The sequence below is a fragment of the Protopterus annectens genome, chromosome 3.part1 (genome assembly GCF_019279795.1).
Source record: "Protopterus annectens isolate FY-2018-M chromosome 3.part1, PAN1.0, whole genome shotgun sequence".
Taxonomy (NCBI): domain Eukaryota; kingdom Metazoa; phylum Chordata; order Ceratodontiformes; family Protopteridae; genus Protopterus; species Protopterus annectens.
Window position 1 is genome coordinate 1,645,761,366 of NC_056732.1, and position 26,126 is coordinate 1,645,787,491.

Genomic DNA, 26,126 nt, shown 5'->3' on the forward strand with positions numbered 1-26,126 from the left:
AGTTTCATTTCTAAGTTGCCGGAAGGTTTGGTGGGAGTGTGGGTCTTTAGAGGTACGCCATGTGACCCGCATCTTGTTTCTAGATAGGATTTTGGATTTTGTTTCCTTAGAGAGCCATGGTGCGGTTTTAGTTTTAGTTCTAATGGACCGTATTGGAGCATGGGAATCTAGAATCTTGAGGAAGGTGGTGTTGAAGTAGATAACTGCCTCTTCAAGAGGAAGAGACTTGAGTATTGTCCAGTTGTGGGCTTTAAGTTTAGTTTGAAAAATGGAGGCGTTGAATTTATTATTGTTCCTGATTTTTTTTATGGTTGTAAGAAGGGGGTGATTTTCTTGAATTTGATAACATAGGTGAGTAAGTGATCACTCATGTCCTCTGGGTGAGTACCTGCTGAGTACTGGTCAGGATCTTTATTAGTAAGGATCCAGTCCAGGATGCTGTCTTTGTTTTGGGGTTTACCTAGTCTGGTAGGAGTGGATATGAGCTGAGAAAAGCCATGTAGATTTATGCTGCTAGATGGGGAGCTAGATGAGAAGGAATTCCAATCGATGTTGAAGTCACCTAACACTATGGATTCCTGGGGTGAGTTTGAGTTAACCAGTGGAGAAAGTCCTCTAAGGTTTTGTTATTATTGTTGCCTGGGGGGATGTAAATACATGCTATATTTATGCTTTTATGTTTGTTTGGTTGAAGTTTTACAAGTAGAATTTCGGCATTGTTTATTAGGAGGGGTTGTGGAGAGGCAAGGGAGATTTGTAATGTATTTTTGTAGAGTATGGCTACACCGCCACCTTTACAAGTTATTCGGACTGCTCTTAGTATATCATACCCTGGTGGGATTATCTGTGTGTCTTTCGTACTTGGTTTAAGCCAGGTTTCTGTGAGACATAGTAGGTCTGGGGAACAAGTAGCTAAAAGGGCATGTAGGTTGTGAATCTTATTGTTTACACTTCTGATGTTCAGATGACAGGTCAGAAGAGAGTTAAAGGGTCTAGAGTTTAGATTGAGAAGTGGAGGGGAGGATAGGGTGGAATTAGAATTGAGTGGAGGGGAAGGGCCAGGGTTGGGGTGGATATCACCATCTGTGGATAGTCTATGATTCAGAGTGGTAATGAATTTGAGGGCTTTGAGTAGAAGTTTGTAGTAATGTTTATCATTTGGCCTAATATTGGTAGGTTTGATAATTACATAGCGTTCGAGTTCTAACAAGGAGGGTGAGTAGGGAGTTGAGTCATGGCCTCTGTTAATTATGGGGGAGGGGTTGGTTTGGTAGCCTGGGTGGTGGAAGCCTATGTAAGACCAGGTTTCATACAGGGTAGCTAGGTAAGGGACAAGTAGGAGGGGAAAAAGAGTTAGTATGATAAACTTCCTGGGTGGTGTCATATTCCGTTTGATCTTAGAGGGCGGTAGTGAGGTACAGGAAGTTAGTGGACAGTAGGGGGAGTGGTTTGAGGTTATAAAAGTACGAGTACTGGGGGTGGGTGGGAATAGGGGGTGGGGAGCGGAGCGAGCATGAGCGAAGCGAGTGCTCGCGGAGCGGGGTTTACACTAAGCCACTAGAGCCCAGGTTTCAAGATGTAATTCCTGAATAATAAATGCAGGTGAGTAATCTCATCTAAACAAACATCAGGTTCAATTCCTATGCTTTGGGAGCTTGTTTTTTTAAAATTTTATAGCTGTAGTTTAAGTGGAGTATATGCAAACAAGCTTGGATTTTTTGTTTGGGTAAGCCTAGGGAGATTCGTGCTAGTGCTGAGGACCCTTAAATAATACTTTACTTTAAAGTCTATACTAAAATGACCAGATAATGACATGTTTTGTTTTTACAGGTTGTGGGCAATAGTAGAGTAGTCGCTCGAAAAGGGCGAAGTTCTTTTCTGCCTCACGCTGTGCAGGGGAAGACCTGGGAGGGATAGAGAGAGAGATTGATTTCAGAGGCAGTCAGAAGCAGCTGTGTAGCTTAAACAACATTAGACTACCCGAGGAAGAGGAAACCCTAAACTATGTTAGTAAAATCTTTACATATCTTTACATATAGCATAAATCATTATAACACATTAGCATTTTACTGCAACAGTGCCTTATGACTGAGAGTCAGAGAATGTTGAATGTTGAATATCCTGCTTCTCAAAAAATATACAGAAGGCTCTCAATTTTCACTCTAATGAACAGCCCTGCAAAGAGCTTGTCATACTAAAGTCTGGTTACCAAACACATTTAGCTTTAGAGACACAACTTAGCTTTAAAGAAACAAGTAGCTACAATATTCATGCCATTCAATAGTGCATTATGTAACTATGTAGCAAAAAAGAGTTACATCAGTTACTATTAAATCACACAATTCAACTTAAATACATTTAACAGTCTATTAGGAACAATGAATAACAGCTTAATACATACCTCAGGAGGTAGAGGCGGTAACAAGGTCCTACAGCACTAGGGATTTGAAATTAAAGGCACCAGACAAGGGTTATTTCAAACCTTTGTAACAGGGATAGAATGGGGGTGGGGGTATCCACTAAGCCACTAGAGCCCAGGTTTCAAGATGCAACTCCTGAATAATTAACTTGCAGGTGAGTAATCTCGTCTAAACAAACATCAGGTTCAATTCCTATGCTTTGGGAGCTTGTTTTTAAAATTTTATAGCTGTTTGCCTTAGTTTTAGAGTGTGTTCTGTAGTTTAAGTGGAGTATATGCAAACAAGCTTGGATTTTTTGTTGGGGTAAGCCTAGGGAGATTCGTGCTAGTGCTGAGGACCCTTAAATAATACTTTACTTTAAAGTCTATACTAAAATGACCAGATAATGACCTGTTTTGTTTTAACAGGTTGTGGGCAATAGTAGAGTAGTCGAAAAGGGCAAAGTTCTTTTCTGCCTCACGCTGTGCAGGGAAAGACCTGTTTTGTTTTACAGGTTGTGGGCAACAGTAGAGTAGTCGCCAAGGGCGAAGTTCTTTTCTGCCTCACGCTGTGCAGGGGAAGACCTGTTTTGTTTTTACAGGTTGTGGGCAATAGTAGAGTAGTCGCTCGAAAAGGGCAAAGTTCTTTTCTGCCTCACGCTGTGCAGGGGAAGACCTGTTTTGTTTTTTCAGGTTGTGGGCAATAGTAGAGTAGTCGCTCGAAAAGGGCGAAGTTCTTTTCTGCCTCACACTGTGCAGGGGAAGACCTGTTTTGTTTTTACAGGTTGTGGGCAATAGTAGAGTAGTTGCTCGAAAAGGGCGTAGTTCTTTTCTGCCTCACGCTGTGCAGGGGAAGACCTGTTTTGTTTTTACAGGCTGTGGGCAATAGTAGAGTAGTCGCTCGAAAAGGGCGTAGTTCTTTTCTGCCTCATGCTGTGCAGGGGAAGACCTGTTTTGTTTTTACAGGTTGTGGGCAATAGTAGAGTAGTCGCTCGCAAAGGGCGAAGTTCTTTTCTGCCTCACGCTGTGCAGGGGTAGACCTGTTTTGTTTTTACAGGTTGTGGGCAATAGTAGAGTAGTCGCTCGAAAAGGGCGTAGTTCTTTTCTGCCTCACGCTGTGCAGGGGAAGACCTGTTTTGTTTTTACAGGTTGTGGGACATAGTAGAGTAGTCGCTCGAAAAGGGCGTAGTTCTTTCCTTGGTGAATATGGACACTCCTCCACCTTTAGCGTTTCGGTCTTGATTTGGTGGACAAAAAGTGTGATAAGAGTTGTAGCCTGGTACTGCAGGGGTTCTCTCTGGAGCCTTGAACCGGGTCTCAGTTACTGCACAGATATCAATATTCTCCTTTTTTAGGAGAGCCTCGAAAGAGTGCATTTTGAGGTTAGACTTCTAGCATTGAGTAGCAGTACCTTCAGATTTTGCATGCTTGTATCTGTTACGGTGGTGGTTTTGTCCTTTGAACCTTGCCTAAAAAAGGCACTATAGGGGTGGCAAGAGCTTTAGCAGGTAACCTGAATCCCAGGGGTGACAGGTGCAGACCATCTCTGCCAAAGCATCATGGATTGTCGATCATGTCATCCCAGGCAGACAGATACTGGATCCCTTTTGAATGACAGCAGAAGCTTAGCCAATTGTTGAAGTCAGTCATTTTGTCCTTATACTGTGGTATCATTCTGGGCAAAGGCAGGATGCTACTCAGGGCTAGGGTCATACCTGCCTGGGCCACATGATCAGAGAGCTCTTCCATGTCTCTTTTCATGAAGTCCATGGAGGTACCTGTCAAGTCATTCACTCCAACATGGACAATGACAGAGTCATATTTATACTTGCTGTGGAGTGACTTGAGTGCATACATTATCACCACCCATAGCATGTTAATAATGTAAGGTCGGGTGGGGTGCAGGTGTCTGTGCTTCCTCCAGTTCTGCTTCATCTGAAAAGAATTAAATAAAAAATGACAGGCACTAACATTTAAAGGAATGTGTGTGAGTTCCGTAAATATTAATGTCTGTGTGCCTGAACTGTGAGTTGTTTTTTTTTTTTTTTTGTGGTCCTGCATGGCTCCTTAGCTACAACAGAAGTACAAGGTTACCAAAACACTAAAATAAATAAGTGATGACATACCAAGTTCCCTTTTTACTGGTATACTACTTTGTTACAAGGAAATGGGTATAGTCATTTACTTCTTAAATTTAAAAATGACCAAAATCTCCTGTCTGTTCCCAAACCTATCGAATCTGCTGGACATTGTACATACGTATACCGTGTTTCTAAGGCCTACAGTCTTTGTCTCCATCCATCAGGTCAGTACCCTCCCTCCCATCATTAAAACTATTCTTTCAGAGTTCTTCGCCAAAATCTGTCGCCGTTCTGGCTGAACACCAGGATAAACTATACCCTAAATGTGAACACGTACCTATTCATACCTTACACCTCCTTTCTGTAACTTCTTCACTCACTTCATTACTTCTATCACATTCTCTCCCCGGCTTTCTCTCTAAATATACATAAGCCTGCTTTTCTCTCACTGCATATTGCAGTTCCTGTTTGTATTTTACTTCCTTACCTTTAATTTCTCTATAAATTGGCTAGAATGTCTCTAAATAGCAAATCATTGTCATAACATATCTTTTCTTAACCAGTGTTTTCATATTGGGTCTAATTTGGTGTAATTATTTAAACTGTAGATATTTTTGTATTATTTTTGTAAATTGTGAAATTATACTTCTGAAAATGTTTTGTAATTCTTTGGGGATTTTTGTTCTGGGCCTCCACTGAAAAATGGGCTCCTATCCAGTCAGACTTTCCCAGTAATCAAATGCCCCGCTCATACTAGCATGAGGGACACAAATTACAATGTTCACGCTACCCTTCCCCATTACAGTCTACCCATTCCACCCCATAAAATGATGAGACTTTGAAATTATATTGGAAGGGCTAGTGGAGAAACGTGTTCAAAAAGAAATTAAGCAGTATCAAATCAGTATACTGTGACTTTAAGAAATAGAATGCGGGAATGTCTGTAAAGGTTATGTACAACTTGGCGAAAAGAAAAGCAGTATGTGCATTCCTTCCATTTCACTTTTTTTAAGAAGTTCTCTGGTGGCTAGGTGCAGTTCTACACCTATTTTCACATGAAATAATGATTTTATGTGAAAATAGGAGCATTACAAAACATGTTTCCTTTTTTAGGCAAGGCTCAAATTCTAAACCTACCACCCTAGAAAACAAAAATGGGAAGAAATTGAGGGTAATGCTGCTCAATGCCAGAAGTCTAAATCTCAAAATGCACGCACTCGAGGCCCTTCTCAGTATGGAGAACATCGATGTCTGTGCTGTAACTGAAACCTGGTTCAAGGCTCCTGAGAGCACCCCGGCACTATTAGGTTTTACCTCATATCATGCGTTCCGGCCCCAAAACCCGGACCACTCCACAAAGGGGGAGGGTGTATCCAGATTCATAAAGGATACTCACACCTCCAGGTTGGTGGCAACGCATGAAGCTTGGAAACCATCCAGGTGCAACTAACAATAGGCAAAACTGCTCTACAAATTGTAGCATGCTACAGGCCACCCTCTCAAACTCAGGAACCCCACACAGCCTTCCTGAAGACACTGGAGGGTATAAATGTATCTCCAAACACCATCATATTGGGTGACTTCAACTACCCGAATATAGACTGGGAACATTACTCAAGCCCTAACTTTCTAGCCCAACGGTTCCTGGAGTTCATAAATTCAAATGCCATGGAACAGCTAGTCACTGTTCCCACGAGAGGAGAAAATATACTAGATCTCATTGTCACAAACATGGGGACAAAATGCTCCACACCGAAGTATATCCCTCATTGGTGAGATCTGATCATAAACTAATCTCACTGGAAATCCACATCCCGCCCCTACCCCAAACAAAAAAAGACCATAGTGAAGAACTTCTCTAAAGCAAACTTCACACTACTCAAGACTGGTGTGGTATCCTTCAAGGCCCCTGAGTCAGAGGAAACCACAACCCAAGCTGTGGAAGCCCTTACAAATGCCTTCTATGAACACCTCCAGGAATGCATGGATCAGGCAATCCCAAATAAAACCAAGACTCTTTCCACAAAGGGCAACGCCCAGTCTGGTGGACCCCAGCCATTAACAAACTTTACAATAAGAGGAGAAAGCTATTACATGATAGAACAAAATCCATAAAAGGAAGTCACCCCTGATCATTATTAGTAAAAAATACGAGCACTCATAAAATCAACTAAGGCCAATTTTGAGAGAAAAATTGCCATGGATTCAAAGGACAATCATAAGGCCTTTTTCAGCTATGTTAGGAACCTGGGTGGAAACTCACAGATATGCTCAGAATTAGTCCAAATGATACAAAAATCACTGAACCCACAGACATTGCCAACATACTGGCAGACAGGTTCAGTGCAAACTTCACCCCTCTCCCCTAAAGGAGAGATAACTATCCCAGCCGAGTGTAGCCTCCCGGACATCTCAAATGCGCAGGTGAAAGCTGCTCTCTAAAGCTAAAACACAGCATCAATGGGACCGATGGTGTCCCCGGCTGTGTGCTACACGAGCTAAATGAGGAATTAAACCCGCACATAAGGCAGCTGTTTAATCTCAGCCTTACCACAGGATACGTGCCCAAGGAGTGGCGACGGCAACTGTGGTCCCACTCCACAAAGGTGGCCTCACGGACCCTGGTAATTACCGCCCATAAGCAACAAGTCTAGTCTGCAAAGCTATGGAGAGGATCATAATGGAGCTCATAAACAATGATATAGGGACTTGCAGACATTGGACCCGACCCAGTTTGGCTTTGTCAAGGGAAGATCATGCCTTTGAACTTGGTCGACTTCTTCAAATAGTCACCAAGGCCATTGATGAGGGAAAGGCAGTCCATACAGCCTACCTTGACCTTGCAAAGGCTTTCACACAATACCCCACTCGGGTATTGTAGAAAAACTTACCAGCTTAAATGTAAACCCATATGTCACAAGATGGGTTGCAAACTGGCTTAAGGACAGAACCCACAGGGTTAGAGTTGCTGGCGCTGTGTCAGACTCCAAGCCGTGTCCCACGGTCCTTGGCCCCCTATTGTTTGGCATCTACTTCTCAGAAGTACAGGCCAACATGGGAGGACTTTGGCTGACAAAGTTTGCAGATGACTGCAAACTGGGCGCCATAGTGGAAAGTGCATCGACACTGATATCCTTCAGAAGGGACTCACGGAAACAGATAGCTGGTGCCAGAGCCATGGCCTGGAAGTTAAACGCCAAAAATGTATAGTCATACCCTTCGGGAAAAACAAGGTAACCCCAAGCTACCATATAGGTGGCAATCCACTAAGCACAGAAGAGGTTATCAGGGACCTGGGGACCCAGGTTGACAGTGGCCTTCTTTCCTTAATCCGAGGATTTTCCCATAGAAGTTCCCAGAGTGAGGCTTTGTGGACCACCTTACCCTAGTCCACAGCTCTGGAGACTGATTCGAAGAAGTCAATCAGGTCCAGGAGACAAGATCAGCCCTTCACGAACCCAAACTGGGTGGGGTCCAGTGTTTGAAGGTTGCCAATATCTTTGTTTATAAGTTCCATAATAATGCATTCCATGCCCTTGCAGATCAGGCTTGTCAGACTGATGGGATGGTGGATCCCCCCTTGTGGAGTGGGATAGCTGTAGCTGTGCACCACTCAGTGGGCACGAAGCCTGAGGTGAGGCTATGATTAAACATGACACTTGGGTGAGGTGCCAGTTCATTTTGTAGTTCATGTAGTACACAGCCCGGGATGTCATCTGGTCCCATGGATGCTGTATTCTTAGCTTTGGAGAGTGCAGTTTCTACCTGTGTGGCATTGATTACCGGAATTTGGCAATCTTTTGGCATTGAGATGGCCCTTCGGGGGGGGTGAAGTTGGCACTAAATCGATCTACCAGGATATTGGCAATATCCTTGGGATCAGTATATTTAATGCCATTCTGTTGGAGCTTAGAGCAGATCTGAGCATTTCCATTTAGATTCTTGACATAACTATAGAATGCCTTGTGGTTGTCTTTGGAATCTTTGGCAATTTTATTTTCGTAACTAGCTTTGGAGGATTTTATGAAGGATCTCAGCTTCTTACTGAGGCTGGTAAGGGAGTTTTCTGCATCCTGGGATTTTCCTCTTTTCTGCAACAGTTCTTCCTTCTGTTGTATAGTTTGTTTATGGCTGGGGAACACCAGATTGGCTTCCTTTTTTTGGAGGACAGTGTCTTGGTTCTATTTGGGATGGCAGAATTCATGCACGAGTGGATGTGCTTGTACAGTGCCTTAGTGTAGGATTCAGCAGTCGAACTTTCAGCTCCCATCTGCATGGGTGCCATGAAGTTTGTCACTTCTGACTTAAGTAGCATGAAGTTGGCTTTGGGGAAATTTTTTTACAGAGGTTTCCTTACTGGGGGGTGGGGGTGGGATGTGGATGTCAATGGTGATTTCCTTATGGTCAGACCTGACCAATGAGGGGGTGACCACTGGTGTGGAGCATCTATCTCCCATGTTGGTAATGGCCAGGTCTAGGATATTGGAGCCCCTGGTGGGACAATGGATTAGTTGATGCAGGGCATTGGAATTTATGAATTCCAAGAACCGTTGGGAAAAGGGGTTGGTACCCGAGTAGTTTTCCCAGTTAATGGCAGGGTAGTTGAAATCACCCAGTTTTTGGGTGTTTGGCTGTATCTTAATATTTTCCAGTATGTTTAGAAAGGTGTAGTGAGACTCTTGGGGCATGGTGGGGGATCTGTAGCAAGCTACAATTTCGATTGCAGTCTTACCTAGTGTTAGTTGCACCTGGAGAATTTCAGATGCATTGTGTTGGGCAACTAGCCTGGAGGTGTGAATATCCTTGGTGAATATGGACACTCCTCCACCTTTAGCATTTCGGTCTTGATTTGGTGGCCAAAAAGTGTGGTAAAAGTTGTAGCCTGGTACTGCAGGGGTTCTCTCTGGAGCCCTGAACCAGGTCTCAGTTACTGCACAGATATCAATGTTCTCCATTTTTAGGAGTGCCTCGAGAGAATGCATTTTGAGGTTAGACTTCTAGCATTGAGTAGCATTACCTTCAGATTTTGCATGCTTGTATCCGTTATGGTGGTGGTTTTGTCCTTTGAATCTTGCCTAAAAAGGCACTATAGGGATGGCAAGAGCTGTAGCCAATAACTTGAATCCCAGGGGTGACAGGTGCAGGCCATTTCCGGCAAAGCATCGTGGATTGTCGATCATGTCATCCCAGGCAGACAGATACTGGATCCCCTTTGAATGACACCAGAAGCTTAGCCAATTGTTGAAGTCAGTCATTTTGTCCTCATACTGTGGTATTATTCTGGGCAAAGGCAGGATGCTACTCAGGGCTAGGGTCATACCTGCCTGGGCCACATGATCCGAGATCTCTTCCATGTCTCTTTTCATGTAGTCCATGGAGGTACGTCTCAAGTCATTCACTGCAACATGGACAATGACAGAGTCATATTTGTACTTGCTGTGGAGTGACTTGAGTGCATACGTTATCACCACTCATAGCATGTTAATAATGTAAGGTCGGGTGGGGTGCAGGTATCTGTGCTTCCTCCAGTTCTGCTTCATCTGAAAAGAATAAAATAAAAAATTACAGACATTAACATTTAAAGGAATGTGTGTGAGTTCCTTAAATATTAATGTCTGTGTGCCTGAACTGTGAGTTGTTTTTTTTTGTGGTCCTGCATGGCTCCTTAGCTACAACAGAAGTACAAGGTTACCAAAACACTAAAATAAATAAGTGATGACATACCCAGTTCCCTTTTTACTGGTATACTACTTTGTTACAAGGAAATGGGTATAGTCATTTACTTCTTAAATTTAAAAATGACCAAAATCTCCTGTCTGTTCCCAAACCTATCGAATCTGCTGGACATTGTCCATACGTGTACCGTGTTGCTAAGACCTACAGTCCTTATCTCCATCCATCAGGTCAGTACCCTCCCTCCCATCATTCAAAACTATTCTGACAGACGTCTTGGCCAAAATCTGTCGCCGTTCTGAATGAACACCAGGATAAACTATACCCTAAATGTGAACACGTACCTATTCATACCTTACACCTCCTTTCTGTAACTTCTTCACTCACTTCATTACTTCTATCACATTCTCTCCCCGCGGCTTTCTCTCTAAATATACATAAGCCTGCTTTTCTCTCACTGCATATTGCAGCTCCTGTTTGTATTTTACTTACTTACATTTAATTTCTCTATAAATGTCTCTAAATAGCAAATCATTGTCATAACATATCTTTTCTTAACCAGTGTTTTCATATTGGGTCTAATTTGGTGTAATTATTTAAACTGTAGATATTTTTGTATTATTTTTGTAAACTGTGAAATTATACTTCTGAAAATGTTTTGTAATACTTTGGGGATTTTTGCTCTGGGCCTCCACTGAAAATGGGCTCCTATCCAGTCAGACTTTCCCAGTAATCAAATGCCCCTCTCATACTAGCATGAGAGACACAAATTACAATGTTCACACTACCCTGCCCCATTCCAGTCTGCCCATTCCACCCCATAAAATGATGAGACTTTGAAATTATATTGGAAGGGCTAGTGAAGAAACGTGTTCAAAAAGAAATTAAGCAGTATCAAGCATTGTTCAAGTTTTGATTTTTGGGATGCCTAAAAGTTACTAAGAATGGCAGCACCATAACGAATTGCCATGGTGTCATTCTGGATGGCTATCACACTCTGCTGTAGTGAATCCAGGAAGTTCTAAAGGGGGAAGGAGACCACTCTCATCTCCAGAAACTGATGTGAAATGTGACACTGATTAACAATACACCTTGGACAGTGTGCCACTGACAAAGCCCCCCCGACTTTAGGATACAGCCATCTGTGGTGACTGCTACTACTAGGGCGGGAATTTGGACTGGACTGGCCAGATTTAAGTTTGCAGTGTGAAGCCCCACTTATGATGGGATGTAATTCAGTAGAAATTCATGAAATGCTGTAGGCTCTGTAAGTTGCAACTACAAAATTTTTAATATCCACCATGAAACTATGATGAAATACCTGGCAAAGGGAACTATGTAGATTGGTACTGCCATCACTGCCAACACCTTCAGAGCTATGAATGTTGTCATTAAAAGAGCAGATGATTTGTTAGGCCAAGTTTTGTAGTAAAAGGATCATGTCTGCGGGAAGACAACTCCTACATGATACAGTGCCCAGGTTATAACTTAAAACATGTCAACATCTGACCCCCCCAGGGACTGAAAAAAAAAAAAAAAAGAATGGCAACAGATATCTCAGAAGAAATCAAACTGTTCCATGGTGGACTGGCCAAAAGCCAGTCATCTAGGAATGAAAACACCTTCACTGCCTGCAAACACCGGTTTTCTGTGGCCATGTAGACCCTGAGGGCTGAGGTAAGACCAAACAGCACTGACGATAATTTGGTAGTGAGTGCTCTTAGACTGAAGTGTAGAAACCTCATGGACTCCTTGGCAATCTTGATGTGGAGGTAGATATCTTGGAGATCCAGAAAGCATACCCAGTCTCCTTCAGACAGAAAGTCAGTGCATTCCATCCTTCCCTAACCAAAAGGTTTCTTGGGTCTATATTATATGAGCGAAAGTGCATATGAATGAATGCTCTTATGAACGAAAATGCAGGACATCGAATGTTATATTGTGGGGGGCTGCGCCCCCCATACCCCCTGCTAAATATATATTCCAACTCCGAGATTGCACTACAGTGAGGAAAGGGCAAATATTCCTATCTTCACTGTACTGTGACCCCAGAAAAAGCGTTTTGATGTTTGGCATTTTCGCTCATAAGAGCATTCGTTCATATCAACTTTTGTTCATATAATATAGAGCCAGGTTTCTTTGGGGATAAATTCATTAGGCTATTAAAGTCTAATAAGGGCCTAATGTCATTTGTCTAAGTAATAAAAAGAACATGAAATAGCCAAGCTCTGTTGCACAGAGGGATAAAGTCATGGATATGACTCGGGCAACTCAAGTTTGATTAGTGGCCCAGATGCTGGAACAGCTGGGCAGGGGAGGGTAAGAGAATGACAAATTCTTACTCTTGTACTGCTGGCAATGGCTGAACCAGAGAGGACATGGAATCCACTGACGACTGGGGCAGTGGATCCTACCTGGCAGGTTAAACTTAATTTTTTTGAAGATGTACATAATTGTGTGCATTTGTTCTAAGTAAGTATGTGATGGGAGTGTTTGAAAATGTATTTTTTTTGTTTGAGGGTTTTCATTTAAACAAAAAGTTTTGAAAAATGTGACAGGTTCAAATGGAGAAGAGAAGAAAGAACTGTGTAAACGATCAGCCTAGCAAAAATTAGTATGTACATGTAACAAAAAAGTTGGAAATATATATTCAAAAAAAAAAAGTCATGTACAATAGGTGGAAACAATAGTTTTTTTTATCATGATGGCTATTCTAGCCATAATATCTTGGGACATAAACAGCCTTACAGGTATAGGTAAAAAGAAAAAGTATTGAATTACATTACCAAATGCAGATTAGAAATAACAATGCTGCAGGAGACACATTTGGGAAGAAATGTGCATGTGAATTTGACAAAGAAAGGATTTCAGGATGGCTATTCAGCAGAGGGGACAAAGGAAATAGGGTTACCACCTGTCCCACTTTGCGAGGGACAGTCCCTCTTTGGGCAGTTGTGTCCTGTCAAAAAATATTAAAAATGGCAAATGTCCTGAGATTGTAGGACATAATTATTTTCCATATTTTATGTAATAGTTGCATAAAATAGTTATTTCTGTATCTAAAATACCTAAATGTTACAAGAAACAGAATAATCAACTTGCTGAAAGAATAAGCTATTATTTAGGCTATCCTTTGTACTGACCGTGGGTATGTGTCGGCCTGTAAAATCTGATGTGTGTCCTGAAAATGTCCCACTTTGGCCATTTGAAAAGGTGGCAACCCTAAAAGGAAAAGGGCACTAATTATACTTACTGCTAAAAAACTTCAATAGTGACAGAAGAGGAAAAAAAACACTATAATGGTAGATTTGTGGTAATAAGGGGTAACTGGCAAGGGAGGAAGATTATGCTGGGTGTATTTACCTTCCATCAAAAACTACTATTATGGAGTTTAAGAAATTTTTGGGAGAAATGATCACCTTGCAGCAGGGAATATTACTTGTAGGTAGGAACTAGAAATTTATTTGCAATAGTGAGGATGTATCATGGTAACATAGAAGGGAAAATATAAGAAAAGAGAGTATATTTTGTAAGAAATTTATGAAAATATTTGGTATGGAAGATGTGAATTCAATAGCAGGAACTTAGACAGAATTTACATATTATTCACCAAGGTGCAATAACTGGACTACACTAGACAGAAATTATATTTCAGAAAAATCTTCATTTAATTGAAAGCTTTGAGACACATCCAGTATCTATTTTAGATCATGCATCAATAATATGATACAAATATAGGGTAATGAAAGAGAGGAATTTAAGGAATGGGTTCTGGAAACAAATTGAGAGTTATTAGGGAAGACAGAAATTATCTTTAGAAGTTATAGCTAGTGAGTCAAATAAAATCAAAATCGGATTTAAAAATAGGCAGAAATAGAACAGAAAGACGTATGGTTAAGAAGTAAAAGGAATTACTTACTGGGGCTGACAAAGGTTAAAGTATTGCAGAATAAGAAGACTCCCACAGAACATGAAGAGGCACAAATGCAGATTGCTAAAATGATACTAAGGGAGTATCTGGGTAACACGTGTCTCAAAAGATCCCTGTGCTACGGAATAACATCCCCGTCTATGTGAAGCAGCTCTCATCTCTTGACTCTTTTCAAAGGGAACCTTGATCTTTGGATGGAAAATCAGAAATTCACCTCCAGTCTCGTCCCCATACCTTTGACGGATGGAGAACAGGAAGTAAATTGATCTCAGCTAACACACCCCCATAACCCTTACTTACATCTTAACTAACATATCCAACCATACATGTGTCCAAGGAAGTTTGGACAAAACTGGGTTGGGCTGTACAGCTAGGCTTGTACAGACCCTGGTGGTCGTTAGCCTAGTTTAAACCTATGAACGTACCTGCATGAGTTTAGAAAGATTGCTATTAAACAACTATTTAGTAATAACTCCAGAGCACAAAAACTCATAGCACAATGACTTAGGGAGCAGAAAGTAGAAAGGGTTGTTGCCCACTTGGGGAGCCTATAACAAGAAAAATGACCACAGACCCTGTAGAGGTTTTAGAGATAGTTCAGAAGTTTTATGAAAATTTGTATAAAGCAGAGAAATTTGCAACTCAAACAAAACAAATGGAAATATTTATGGAAGACTTAACTATGCCAAATTAATGGAAGATTAGGCTCAACAACTAACAGTTAAAATAGGGGATGAGATAGAAATGGTGATGTATAATCAATCTTCAGGAAAGTCTCCAGGAACAGATGGTCTTTCTTTGGAAGTTAAGAGGAAAGAAAGTGATAAAGATCTGGAAGATTTTGTTTAACAGTGTCTTAAAAGGAGGGGAAGCACCAAAATCTTGAAAGAAAGTGGTGGCTGTATCACTTAAGTATGGCAAAAACCCATAAGACCCAGCTTCATAACCGTTTCAATTTTAAACCATAACTATAAAGTGCTTATGTCTAAAGCTACCGAAAAGAATGGCAAAATTGTTGCCAAAATTGACAAAAATAGATCAATGTGATTTTGTGCGGGGGGGCAAACATTTGACCACATTAGTAGAACAATGATGATCCAGAGGGTAGCAAAATGTAAGAAAATACTGCTACTGTTGGGAGTGTCTTGATGCAGAAAAAGCAGTGAATACGGCAAGCTGGGATTTTATGAGTATAGCAATGGAAGAATTTGCATTCCCTGAATTAATAAGGTTAATTAAGAGGCTATATGAAGGATCAGAGCAATGAAATAAGCAGGAAGGTTCCTCTCTGATAAGTTGTTTTTGAACAGAGGAATCCAGCAGGGGTGCCTTCATTCCCCTTTGTTATTTGCTTTATGTTTAGAGCCATTCACAAAGAAAATAAGGGAGTCAGAAATGCAAGGATACAATTGCTATGGTAAATCAAAAAAGTGGGTTTATTTGCAGATGTTATTTTGTACCTGATAAAAATTCAGAAAATTGTATTTTGAGACCATTTAAAGTCTTTTCAAGGTATAAACTTAATGAAGTCAAAAGAAAGACTACAGCTGTAAATTATGTACCCACACATGAATTGGTTCAGCAGTACCCATATTTATGGGCACACAGTAAAATGAAGTACTCAGAGGAGTATGGATTAAAAAGACTTCTGTTATGGCAGCTTACGATATGTGGGAATAGACTAAACACAAAATAACACAAAAAATGAGAAACTGGAAGCTCCTGTTGATGGATATAAATAGTGAGATACAAGCAATGAAAGTGTTTTAGTCCCTTTAATTTTAAATATGGGTAAGGCATATTTTTATCAACCAGAGATGAAGTTGTGAACAATAATTAATAAAGAATTAAAGAAATTTATCTGGGAGGGGGAAAAGGCAAGCATTAAGTGGGATAAGTTAATCCTCCCAACAGAGCAAAGTGGTTTAGGATTACCTCATTTGAAGAGATATTTTATAGCTACACAGTTAAGGCTCAATTACATAACACAAGCATAAGGTTATAATTCAAAATGGAAAGGGAGGATGATGAAGTGGGGGGGGGCTCACAGAATAAAAAAACTTGCTGTGTCCTTATAATTTATGCTTCTTAAAGAGGGACATTTTATCAAGTCATTGGGCCAACTCCGATTCACACTGGATCAGCTATGAGGGACATATGACAACTATAATGTTCAGATTCACTCAAGTGGCCCTTCCGGTCCAGTCATTGCTGCATGATGCCATTCTGTACAATCCATAGTTAAGCCATCGCAAGCAATAATATTCTCAAATATATTTCTTCACATTAGTAGTACTAATCACTCAGTAACACTTGTTTCGATAATTTTGCCAGTTTATTGTCTGTTGGTATGATGACTGGCTTTCCATCTAAAATAAAAGAGAATTCAATTCAAATATAGCTCGGGATCCTTCCAGGGCCAGGCAGAAAGGGAAAAGACAAACAGTCAAGTTCCAGGGACTGATTTCATTCCTGGATGCACGTGGTGGGAAGGTACAGTAAAGACAAGTACCCTGTGACAACTCTCCATAGGAATGCTAGCAAAGGCCAAGGGTAAAAAAATCCACAAATCCAATGCACACCAGAAGAAAACCAGTAAAAAAGACATATTGCAACTCAAAAATAAATAAGCATTTGATATCAAAACAGAAGCAAATGATTATAAAATGCAGAGATCAAGAAGTTACAAAAGCCAAAGGTGCCGATCCAGGACAAGACCTCTGCACTCTGAAAATAATACAGCAAGATTCTAAGCTATTTGGAGTGAGAACAGCATTGCTATCAAGCAATTTTGCATGAAAACAACTTCCCTGTGCTAGAAATGCATTCTTACTTTTTTTCATCTGAATTTCGGATTCCATGAATTTCAATTAAACTGAATTGTGCAGATTAAAAATAATAAAAATGGATGATGAATATGTTGTGCAATCACTCAAATCCAGACATTTAACAATGAAAAGAGGCACATGATAAAACAAAGAATGAACATACCCTGACTAACAGAAATGATTACTATGTTTAATCTTTAAATCTATTTTTAAAAAGTGCAAGAATGTTTTATGTTCTACAATCAAACACAATAGGCCTCTTGGATGTCCACAGAAACAATCTAAAATATTTTTCTGACAATTGTACATATAAATTTTACATGACAGCAATGAAAACAATACTAAAGATTAATGAAACAGAAAGGAAACCACTCTGAAGCCAATAATCCTACGACCTCAAATAAACGTGTTTAATAAAAGTCACAAGTTCACAAAACTCAAACCATAAAATACTCCAATAAGGTCAAGCGCTTTCGTCATAAGACTTCATCAGAACAATTAAGGCTTATATAACTACTCCTTTTATACTAACAAAGGTCCCCTAATTGAACCAAACAGCCCTTAAAGTAAAAGTGACAAAAAATTATTATTTAGACAAGCTTAGAAAACGTAAAAAACATACTGTCCAATGTTTAAAAGTTAAAACTAACTTCCAATAAACAAAATTCCATAATAAAATTACATTTAAAACTACATGAGAAAAGTTATATATACATCCTTAGAAAGATATGTAAAAAAAGGAGAAATTATGTGGGAACAAAACCAGAAGGGTTTAAAGTTTAGATGCCCGATACCTTAATTCAGGCTTAATACTAATGTGGTCATTGATCCCTGGGGCAACAGTAGCATTCAACCTAAATTGCCATCTCGTTTCAGCTCTCAGCAATTTGTTAGCCCAATCACCTCCCCTGATGTCCTTACTAACTACCTCCAGGATACCGAACAGGAAGGAATGATCCGGGTTCATGGAAACATGTTTAAAAAGTGCATTATTTTCATCTTTCCGTGAAATACTATACAAATGCTCATAAATCCTCCTATTCAACTTTCTTTCGGTTTTCCCTACATAAAAATACCTACACACTTGGCAGACAGCAAGATACACCAAACCCGTTGTGGCACAAGAACCTGCCCCAAAATTGACAACAATGTTGTAGGGTCCCAATACTAAAGATTATTTACATACCTAAAAAATACTTTTTTAATATTCTTTGTATCCCTGCTACCTGCCAACTATTAATTCTTTAGTGATCCAAGCAGTTCCTTTCATTCTTCATTGTACCACAGCCAGAAGAAACAGCCTGTCATCCAGGCAGCTGTCCCTGTTTTCTGTATGGCCCTAACCACTCCCAGCCCTACTGCAGTTTGATGTCATGCTACAACAGTAGTGACTATCATATCCTTTCTCTGATGCATACAAACATTAGATACATAGTAAATGTACTGTTTGATGGAAGCATACACATGTGGCCCTTGGTGCTGCCTGACATGTCTCAGATTCCCCTCATGGAAGTCACCAGTGCAGTGGACAAGGCTGCCTGGTGATGTCATTGGTTACTCACACACCCCCAGCTCGCTCCTCCAATGCCACTGTTTCTAGCTGATTCTAGGTTATCTGGGTCACAGTCAAGGTTTTATTAATCTGTACATGAAGCCAGTACTCATGTAATTATTTGTTTGATTAGTCATATTTCAATTTCTATGGTTATCTAATTGTGCTCCTGGTAAAGGGGATTATCACCTGCTAAACTGTGTCTTTAAGTGCTTTTTTGACCCCATGCCTGTTGCTCATCAAGCCCTCCCCAACTAGACATATGTCCATTTGTTCCCCCATACCGAGTATCGTCAGTACAGAGGTAATAGCCATCTTGAAGGGCTGTCATTCAGACAATATGGACACAGTTCTGATAAATGGTGCTATAGAGTTGCTTTCTAGATCTGTTTTTTTTTTCCATTTTACTTGTAGTGTTTGTCTTTTGGCTACGGCTGAAAATGATCCTTTTTCCTCAGTTACCAAAAATAAATAAATAAATACATAAACAAACAGTTGTACCTGAAACTGGGTAAAGGAAGCCATCCTGGTAAAAGCCAAGCAGCATGGGTAAATCCACCATCCAGGTCAGCATATAGCTGTGCCACCTTCTCATTAAGCAAACTCCGGATCTCCACACCATGGAGACATCGGCTTGCTGTCAAAATGATCAGTTCAGACAGAGCCTCAAATAAATCTGCAATAGAGGAAACGGTGATTAGTCATTTCATGGAACCACATGTACTGCTTTAAGTATTTACTTCAGTTAAACACAACGTCATTGACAGAAGCCGATAAAAGATTAATTTTACCTTTGACTTCTGGGACACAGAAAAACTAGATGGTCTAACCTCTACATTAAACTACTGTAGCTTTTTTAATCTACATTTTTGTTATATTTTCTCTTGGGGCTCATCTTTAACATCTGCTCATGCAACATTCACTAATTCTGCCACTATCTCTAATTTCCAATTGCTTATCCGTGACCTCCATACCAAAGTTGTTCTTATTGTTTTTGCTACAGCCCATGAAGGCCACTACTGTCAACGCACACAGTTTTTTTTTTTTTTCCCCTAGTTCTCTACTGGCTCCTGAATACAGTGTTATGGATGACACATGGCTTAATATGCTATGATTTGCATAGTCTTCAATGAGATTGTTAAAATACTCAGTAATATATGCTCAGAAGATTACAATATTCCTAAGACACAGCCGGAGTTAGTTTTGTAGCAGCTGACACCTACACTTTCCTCCATGACACATGAGCTGGACAGAGACTGCCAACCCTGATAGATGCACTGAATCTGCACCAGGAGGTCAGCTACCTGTGCACTGGCCCTTATGAATTAAACAGGACCATTTGCCCTTCTTTACTATATACCTTTTATCTGAATTTATGAAGTACACTTAATAATTAAACAACTGTAATTAGTTTATAACATTCAACTTGGAATTCTTTGCTGTTCTAGGTAAAATACGGATTGATTCACTTTTGTGATGTCAATGCCAAAAAACCCCCCAAAAAAATCTGCAGTCAGAAGAATGTATGGAAAAGACGAAAAGTCATAGCAGAATATTTTGGTTGCTTAACAGAATAAGAACAATTCAAGAGAATATGTTTCATAAAAAGGCATGGGGAGATTTATTCTCAAGATTATACATTTCTCACTGAGTCACACACTGTCAAAGTGAAGATGCATGCAGCAAACATCAAAAAGTAACAAAAACAGTGAGAAGTCCAGGACTATAGGGGACATATAAGTCAGTTCTTGTAGGTGAGGAAGGGGAGAATCTGCAGTTGTTTAAGTGAGACTGGAGTTTTATTAAAGTGCATCAACTATCTGTGATTTAGTCATGTGATGAATCAGTTAAACATCCTTGACCATATTCTCTTTATAGAGTGTTTTACCTTCACCTAATCTAGTTAAAAGCAGAAAACTGCAATTGCACAATAACATAGCAGATGTTCGAATGGTCACTGATGACAGCTGGGGGCAGGGGTTATATCATGCCAATGGTATAACAGCCAGCCAGCTTCCAAAACTTTAGGGAACCTTCCATGCACCCAAACTGTCAGGCAGCTCAAGCTGAGCTGAACAAAAGACAAGCCTGGGTGTGAAGCTCTTCAGAGTTTTCATGCCAGCAAAGAGAGGGACGTTGAGCTCTGAAAGGGCAATGCTGTGAACAAAATACATACACACGTATAGGATTACAGGACATTAGTAAGCTAAGGGCTCTAGGGCCTTAAAAGCCTAGACAAATTCTACCATTATTTCCAAGAGGAACACAGGTGGAACCCCTGGGGTGAATTTATGATTTCCCACCTAATTATCCAGACTGCATTTGAAGAGGGCCAATGAGGTATTAAAAACCTTAAGTTAATCAGATTAGCTCTTTCGTGCTGAAATGCTTGATAAATAAACCTTAACAGAGGAAAAAGAAAGCCCATAGAATATTAACTAACACAAATATTGTAGAACGAAGAACAACTACCCCTGCACGGGTGCTCATTTTGTTGTTGCCACCAACCAGAAAACCTTTTACATTTGTTAATATATAATTTTCTAGTAGCAGGCTTTCTTGCCTCCATTAGTACTGCTACACATCCTCAGTAAATAGGTGCCTATAGGGAATTAAGACCCTATCTTTCTGGCAGTCAACTGAAGTTGACAGACATCAGGGTATATCAAACACTTCTGTTATTGTTGAGTAGATCCAGTCTCTGACGAATCTTGTGGTAAATGCTCCTGACCAACTCCAAAAGAAAGGAAAATCATGGTTGTCTGGGCCAGAAGGCAGTAACCACAATGATTTTGAGGGATTCCTTAGGAATCTTTAGTACTAACCTCAATATTACTGGAAAGGGTAGAAAAGCATACAGGAACATTCCTGTCCATGAAAAAGAAAAGGCACCTGGCTTCTTGCATGAAGTCCTGAAACCGAATCTTGTTAGTTGACAGCTTTTTCTCTGAGCAGACAGGTCTATTTGAGGAACTTCCCACAGAAGGATAAAATCTTGTGAAATCCCCAGATCTACTTTCCATTCGTAACGGTCTGACCTGATCCTGCTTTTTTGCTCTGACAGAAAGTAGGAAGCCTGTGGAATGAGACTGTGCTATGAAGCTATATGCCAATTCAACATAGCTAGTCTGGAAAGGGGGTATGACCTGGTTCCCCACATAACTGCAGTATTGTCTAAAACCACTTGAAGTATCCAGGGGACCAAAGATGATTCAGAATTGAGTGCTGTGAACAGGGCAAGCATCTCCTTAACATTTATGTGTGTTTGCATCTGTCCTTGGTGTCCTACATCCCACGCACTTTTATCCATCCTGAAGCTGCTCCCCAAGCAATGTCTGAAGCATCTGTGGTGAATTACTACTTTGGAGCAGGGAGGGATTTAAGAAGATCTGCAGTCTGCCCTAAAAGATTTCTCTTCTGACAAATCCCAGCACTGGAATTCAAACAGATAATGGGTGTTGATGCTGGGACCAAAGAGATCTCAGATACTGTTGTATCTTTATCATGTGGAGTCTTGCCATAGGTATCAGTAGAATAAAAGATGCCATGAGACCTAAATTTCTGAGCTATTCCCCTCACACCTTTAATAAAGGTGTTAAAAATAAAGGTAAACAGATGTTTAAGAAAAAATGGCTTGGATTACAAGAGAACATTCAAAAGCCTTGACCCTTTCACACAGGATTGTGTTCCTGGAGTCTCTGGAAGAAAAAAAAATGGAGCCAGGGTGGGAGGGGTTCACAAGGTCTCTTGAACAGTCAGACTTGTTGGATTGTCCTTGGTATTGGGAGGTTTGAGATTTCTTTTTAGAACCCCTTGCCATTTCTTCTTAAACATCTGTTTACCTGTATTTTTAACCCCTTTATTAAATTACTTAAGAATCATACATTAACAACAACAAAAAGTTAACATTTTTCTATTTAAATACAATATACATCACAAAATATATTTTTACTACTATCACCAGTTCAACATTACAAAAATTTGCTTTATTCCTGCCTTCCCATAAACCTTACTCCTCTTCCACCTCTTCTTGAACCTTATTCTACATCTATTGTTCCCACTGTTTCCATTTACTTCTATGTAATTTAATCTCTGCTTTTTCTAAAGATCCTTCTTCCAGTTATTTTATCTCTTTTATAATATTCAGTACCTCAAATGCAGTTAGTGTTAACTTTGGATTTCCATTTTCTAGTAAATGCTTTTTAGAATTAAACTTAAGAAGGCCTTACTATGCATAGGCAATTCAGATCCTGTATCAAACTGCAAAAGAATTATTTCCTTACTTACAGCCATTTGCTCAACCAATATTTCTGACGGAGTACTCTGTAGGGAATTTGGAAAATCTGCCACATCATTACACTCACAAAACATATGTTAACAGTAACCTCTTTCTTCTCTATCACACCTCCAATTCCTGCCATCCACCTCAGGAAAAATTCTTTGAAGTCTGCTTGGGTATAAAAATACCTATGCAAGCACTTCCAAGCAAAGATCCTAAACCTTCTGGACTTGGTTACATACTTGGGAGTTGTACATTGTTCGCTTGTGAAATTAATTTTCCAGTCTCGCTTCCTAATCCCTTCCAGTGTCCTCTGATTGATTCCCATAGATGTCATGCAATATTTTACATGCCTCTCTAAATATCTCTTCCCCAACAGCTGCCTCTGTTCTAGAGTCAAATAAAAATTCTACCATAGCAGATCCTTCACTTTAAATCTCCCTATCCATTTCTCCTTTCCTGTACTCTGAGATCAAGGCCTGGTAGGGAAGGTAGCCTCTACTCTGCAATCCAAATGTCTTCTTGGCCTCATCCCACTCTATTACCTTTCCTGCATGAGTTATTTGCTCCCAATATCTTGGCGCCTTTACCCATTTTTTTTATGAGTAAATTTCAGCCCCCTCTTGCCTTTTTCTGTACCCCTACTTGCAGTCATCCCCATTGGAAAAATCTCCTTTCTTCATTCTAGTATTGCCTTAGTTCTTAGAATACTTTCTGCTACTTCCTGAATATAACATTTTATATGGTTATTATTCTCTTTAAGGATCTGAATCCAAAATCCCAATCTCTCTCTTTTTCTTGTACCTCTAAAATATTCCCTCAAATAAGGTAAACCTAAACCACCTTGTTCTATTGGAAGTATCAACTTATCCCACATAACTATTGCCCTCACTCCATCACAGATAAATTCCTTCAACTCTTTATTAATTACTATACACAACTTCTCCTCAGGTTGATAAAAGTATGTCTGACCTGTAAAACAAAATTAAGGGAAGTGAAAACATTTTCACTGCTCGCATCTTACTATCCACAGCCATAAATAAGAGTTTCTAGTTTCTCAGCTTTTGTATTATTATTTTAGTCTCTTCCCACATATCCTCTGCAGCTTTAACTGAAGCCTTTTTAATCCACACTCCTAAATACCTCATATTGCTGAACCAATCTGTGTGTGGATACATAAAAAAGGCTACAGCCGTAAGTTATCTTCATTAATTATATATCATGAAAAAACAAACTGTTTCATAATGTTCCACTGCACCATGTCCTTTTCTGTATTTATCAGCTACAAAATAATATCTTCTGCAAATAAAGCAAACTTTTCCTGATTACCATACCAAGTATACCACTGTATTTCCAAGTCCCTTATTTTCTTTGCCAATGGCTCTAAATATAAAGTGGATAACACAGGGGAAAGAGGACACCCCTGACTGGTTCCTCTGTTCAAACATAGCTTATCTAAGAGGAACCCTCCCGCTTTAATTTTTGCCTCTGATCTTCATATATCCTTCTAATTATAATTATATTATAAGTTATAATATCAGGGAATCATAAAATCCCAGTTTACTCTAAATCAAGATCCACCAACAAGAGGTATTTTCTTAAATGTTGCTCCCCTCTAGATCACTATTCTTAATGTAATGACAAGATTTTTGGGAATGTCAGTGGATTTTAAAAAAAATTAGACCACAATGTAACAAATAGTTTTTTTTAAACAAATAAATTTTCAGTGCCAGTTGAGAAATCTGGACCGGAGGACAGCTTTTTCGTGGAAACAAGCTGACTACAGGTGAAGGCAATAAATCAAGAGGTCTGGGCATTTTTTTACGAAGATAAATGTAAATTTAAAAGGTACAAGGGCAAGCAGATCAGTAAAAAATAAAGTTTGAAATAACTGGAAGTGAATTAAAGGTAGCAGCTTTTCTGATAATTAAATACTGTAATGCATTTACTATAACAGTATATAATTTAAGTTTTATTAAAGGATAGCCAATGCACTTTTCTGAAGGTTAAAAGTTAATGTTTTTTGAAAAAAAAAATACAAGTTGTTTTTCACATCTGGGAATGTGATAAAGATATGACAGCAACAGACAGGAATTAGTATAAGTAGGAGCACAAGCTATAACATGCATCTTAACATGGATAACTTTAATTTTAGGTTAGGTTTTGCCCGTGTGTGCAGCTGTCAATTTGGGCCAATAGTTCATTTCAGGAGTGTTCATAGGCATTTATTAGACTAACGACCACAAGAGCCTTTTCAAGCCTAGCTGTGCATCCCAAATCTCTGACAAGTTCTGGTACCCTTGATAAGTGTAAGCAGGGGCTTGGGAGATGAAACATTTACAAGCAGTGGCCTGGGAGATTAACCATTTACAGACTCCCTATGTCCATTAGTGACATAGGTGCCAAACCAGATATGAATTTGATGTTTCCCATCCAATAAATAAATAAAATAAATTGTCCAAGTTACACCTGAATTGAGTTAGGGAGGAACTCTGCTTCACATGGATGGGGAGCTTGTTCCAGAGACATGGGTAGCCTCTAGGATACATACCTGTCTCTCCAGCAGGTCTTATTTATATCACAAGCAAGGTTTAAGTCTTTAGAATGGGTAATTCTTGTGTTGTTTCGTTTGTGAATATGCAGAAGGTCTATCAGAGTGCGGTCTGACAATGCCTTGTATGTCAGACATAGATCTCCCCACAACAATAGGACCGTGAGGAGGTCTGCATAGGACATGTTACTTATGCTCTGTATTATTTTAGTGAGGAATCTATGTGGAAGTTCCAACTGTTGGATATGCCTGGTTAGCTACATACCAAAGAGGGCACTGTACTCAATGATAGGTCTGATGAATGCCGAATACAATGGAACAATGACTTTGTTGGACCAAGATGCCATACTTTGCTTATAAGCTGCTCAACATAGAATGATTCCTCACTACTGTTAAACTCCTTTATTTGAAGATATACATAGTTATGTGCCTGGTGTAAGTTTACAGGTTATGGAGGTGTTCTGAGAGTGTGTTTGTTTGAGGGGTTTCATTTAAAAAAAGTGTTGTAAAATGTGACAGAGATTCAAATGGAAATGACAAGAAACAACTGTATAAAAGATCAACCTGCCAAACATTAGTGGGTGCATGTAACACAAAAGCTGGAAATAGACATTTAAAAAACCTGTCATATACAATAGTTGGGAATAATAACTTATTATAATAGTTATACTAAATGTGTTGGAATGTGAATGGCCTCAGGGATAGAAAAAGAAAAAGAAAAGAATATTGAATTATACTAAGAAATGCAGAGTGCAAATAGCAATGCTATAGGAGACACACTTGGAAGGAAAGAATATTGAATTATATTAAAAAATGCAGAGTGCAAATAGCAA

The 26,126-nt window shown here is 39.7% G+C and overlaps 1 protein-coding gene across 2 annotated transcripts in view; it reads right to left on the reverse strand.

Moving 5' to 3' along the window:
* The window catches only part of LOC122798593 (lanosterol 14-alpha demethylase), a 160,509-nt gene that overhangs the window by 65,741 nt on the left and 68,642 nt on the right, over positions 1–26,126 (reverse strand). For both annotated transcript variants that reach the window (XM_044067670.1, XM_044067669.1), the window contains one exon: positions 18,965–19,139. In XM_044067670.1, the coding sequence (XP_043923605.1) occupies positions 18,965–19,139 (175 nt within the window). The remainder of the gene's footprint in view (positions 1–18,964; positions 19,140–26,126) is intronic.